This window comes from Volvox carteri, assembly GCF_000143455.1.
Source record: "Volvox carteri f. nagariensis unplaced genomic scaffold VOLCAscaffold_5, whole genome shotgun sequence".
NCBI classification, from domain to species: Eukaryota; Viridiplantae; Chlorophyta; class Chlorophyceae; order Chlamydomonadales; family Volvocaceae; genus Volvox; species Volvox carteri.
In genome coordinates, this window is record NW_003307548.1 from 2,066,231 (window position 1) to 2,069,404 (window position 3,174).

The window sequence follows — 3,174 nt, forward strand, 5'->3', positions numbered from 1 at the left end:
GCAGCCGGTACTCTGAATTAATGCGACACACACGTGAACCCGCCCCCTCCATCTTCAATCCCCATCATCACAAGGCCACCTGATTTGCCGCCTTAAGGCAAGCTTGTGTATGGCCCTCTACAAGACGGGGGGCCCTGTGAGGTCAGCCGCCAGTAGCTCCTTGTACCCAGGGCGGGAAAACACCTTGGGGTAGACGGGGCCGAATGTTAACGAAGCAGCCTCTACCCACAGAAGCCCCTCAATGAGCGTGCCGGTGGGCCACTCGCAGGGATACACAGAACAGATCGAACAGCGAAAAGAAACGAAGGTCCACGCGAACCTCGCAGAGATAGTACTGATGGCGAGCTGGCGGTATTCTAGTATGGGCGCCGTACTTGTATACTTGCATGTCATCAGCCAAGTCTTATCATGACCTGCCTCGCTGTCTATGTTCTTGTATTCCATTGTTATACCTGATACAGCTTACACTAGCCACGACTCTAGGATACAGGACGGACCAATAGCTTCCGCGCCATCTTGACCTGAACAAGTGCAACTCTATAGTTCCATAAGCTGGAAAATGGAACAAGACTTTCCCGGAAGTATTGAACTCTGGTGTGCTTTAGGGGATTCCTATGAACATCAGAGCCTAAACGTGATACCGCTTAGTTTTGAGCTGGGAGGTAACATGATATCAGCTAGCATGTTCAAGGAGCAGAATGCAATGTATTACTTCAAAGGCTGTTTGGGATCAGCCAGGAGGGCCTGGCCATTGGCGGGCCCGCGCCTGGCAAGGCGACCGCCACCAGCAACTTCATGACGCAGTTTCAGAAGAAGGTCTTGGACAAGATCCTGCGACCGTCGACTATCACTGCAGACCACGGTGCTGTGGCAGCCGCAGTGGGAGCTGAGGCAGTCGATACTGCGGCTAACGACGGTGATGGTGCAGCAGCGAGAGCAGCCGCTGGGGACCACGAACAGGCGGTGGGTGGTGGAGAGGCTGCTGCCATGGGCACGCATGCCGTGGATGGTGGCACGGGTGGCGGCCGCACAGCAGGCGTCGCAGCAGCAGCAACCGCAGGGGGGGACACCGGCACGGGTCCCAGGCAGGGCGAGGCGGGCGTTGCCCAGGTAGAAAACCTAGCAGTTTGGAACCTGGGGAGCATGTTTAACAAGGTCGAGGGGTGCTGATGGGTTATGTCAACTTTCAATGTCAGGGCAGCTTGTTGGGTCTTACCCTGATATTTTACCTTGAACGTAAGCACTGGATGTTGCTGCCCCCCCCACCACAGGACGAGGATACCACCAACTATGATGCGTTCAAGGAGTGGGTCGGCGAGGTGCCAAGAGCGGCTAAGGGCGCAGCTGGCAAGCGCAGGCGGGGTGGCGGTGATGACGACGACCTGGGTGCGAGGTCGGGGTGCAAGGTTGGAAATAAACGGCAGAAGGGGAACAAGGGCGCAGGCCAGGGCAGGGGTGCAAGCAAGGGGACCACCAGAGGTGCGGGGAAGGGCGGCGCAGGCAAGGGAGGGCGGAGGGGGCGGACAGAGGGTGGTAGCTCGGAGGGTGGGTCGGATGCTGGTGAGGAAGAGGTCCTAGCCGCTGGCGCTGGGGAGGAGTCCAGCTCGGAGGACCCGGGCAAATATAGCGAAGCTAGCAGCAGCAGCAGTGGCAGTGGCAGCAGCGACAGTGGTGGAAGTGAGCAGTAACATGGCAGCAGTGATGAGCGCTTGGGGGTGCACACACCAGGTCGGCCCCAGGCAGGATGGGACAGACCAATCCCAATAGGTGCCGGTACATGTCATGCATCGGGGGTTTCATCCGTAGGAGTAGGCACGAACTCTGCAAGTGGTGGTGAGACTCCTTGGCGAGCACTTGCTGGTGGTGAGACTCCTTGGCGATCCGGAACTGCCGCTGGCACGCGTGGTGGTCGAGGGTGTGGACGCAGCAGCGGCGGGAGAACTGGGCGCGGGACAGGGTGCGTGGACAGCAACACAGGCGGTGGAGCCGAGGAGGCATTGGTGTCTGGAGAGAACGATGCAATTCAGGTGAGGAGTGTTTGCTCGTTTCCAGACTGCTTGCAACCAGGGCTGCCTTGTAACCCTTTTGGAACCTGGGGAGCATGTTTAACAAGGTCGAGGGGTGCTGATGGGTTATGTCAAATTTCAATGTCAGGGCAGCTTGTTGGGTCTTACCCTGATATTTTACCTTGAATGTAAGCACTGGGTGTTGCTGCCCCCCCCACCACAGGATGAGGATACCACCAACTACGATGCGTTCAAGGAGTGGGTCGGTGAGGTGCCAAGAACAGCTAAGGGCGCAGCTGGCAAGCGCAGGCGGGGTGGCGGTGATGACGATGACCTGGGTGCGAGGTCGGGGCGCAAGGTTGGAAATAAACGGCAGAAGGGGAACAAGGGCGCAGGCTGGGGCAGGGGTGCAAGCAAGGGGACCACCAGAGGTGCGGGGAAGGGCGGCGCAGGCAAGGGAGGGCGGAGGGGGCGGACAGAGGAGGGTAGCTCGGAGGGTGGGTCGGATGCTGGTGAGGAAGAGGTCCTAGCCGCTGGCGCTGGGGAGGAGTCCAGCTCAGAGGACCCGGGCAAATATAGCGAAGCTAGCAGCAGCAGCAGTGGCAGTGGCAGCAGCGACAGTGGTGGAAGTGAGCAGTAACATGGCAGCAGTGATGAGCACTTGGGGGTGCACACCAGGTCGGCCCCAGGCAGGATGGGACAGACCAATCCCAATAGGTGCCGGTACATGTCATGCATCGGGGGTTTCATCCGTAGGAGTAGGCACGAACTCTGCAAGTGGTGGTGAGACTCCTTGGCGAGCACTTGCTGTATGGGGGGTGACATGAACGCTGTTTTCAAGGACGATGGTTGAGATGAATGCATCAGGCTGTCAGGCTGGCTGGTTGGCGTTGTGAGTCCAAAGCGCCTTGGTCCACAAGCACACTGAGACTTAGGCTACTTTGACAAGGGGTGTGCGTCCATTTTGAGGCTTGCCGCAAGTATTCACCAATCGTTAATTTAACATGCAGTAAGTGTCACATCGCAGAGTAATATCTGCCTGTGTAACCCGTGATAACAGGGTCTTCACCCGTAATTGTACGTGTAATTGGTTACATGCCCCGTAATTTACCTGCAGCACCGCGTAATATTCACCCGTAATCACTGGGTCTTCACCCGTAATTTTGCG

General features: G+C 57.8%; 1 protein-coding gene across 1 annotated transcript in view; it reads left to right on the forward strand.

The window, feature by feature from the left end:
- The first annotated feature begins 465 nt into the window (after positions 1–465).
- The window catches only part of VOLCADRAFT_103370 (uncharacterized protein), a 4,473-nt gene continuing 1,764 nt past the window's right edge, over positions 466–3,174 (forward strand). The window contains exons 1-3 of the mRNA XM_002947095.1: positions 466–1,110; positions 1,272–1,728; positions 2,685–3,174. The exon at positions 2,685–3,174 is cut by the window's right edge and continues 3 nt beyond it. Coding sequence (XP_002947141.1) covers positions 796–1,110; positions 1,272–1,688 — 732 coding nt within the window. The 5' untranslated portion in view covers positions 466–795 and the 3' untranslated portion in view covers positions 1,689–1,728; positions 2,685–3,174. The remainder of the gene's footprint in view (positions 1,111–1,271; positions 1,729–2,684) is intronic.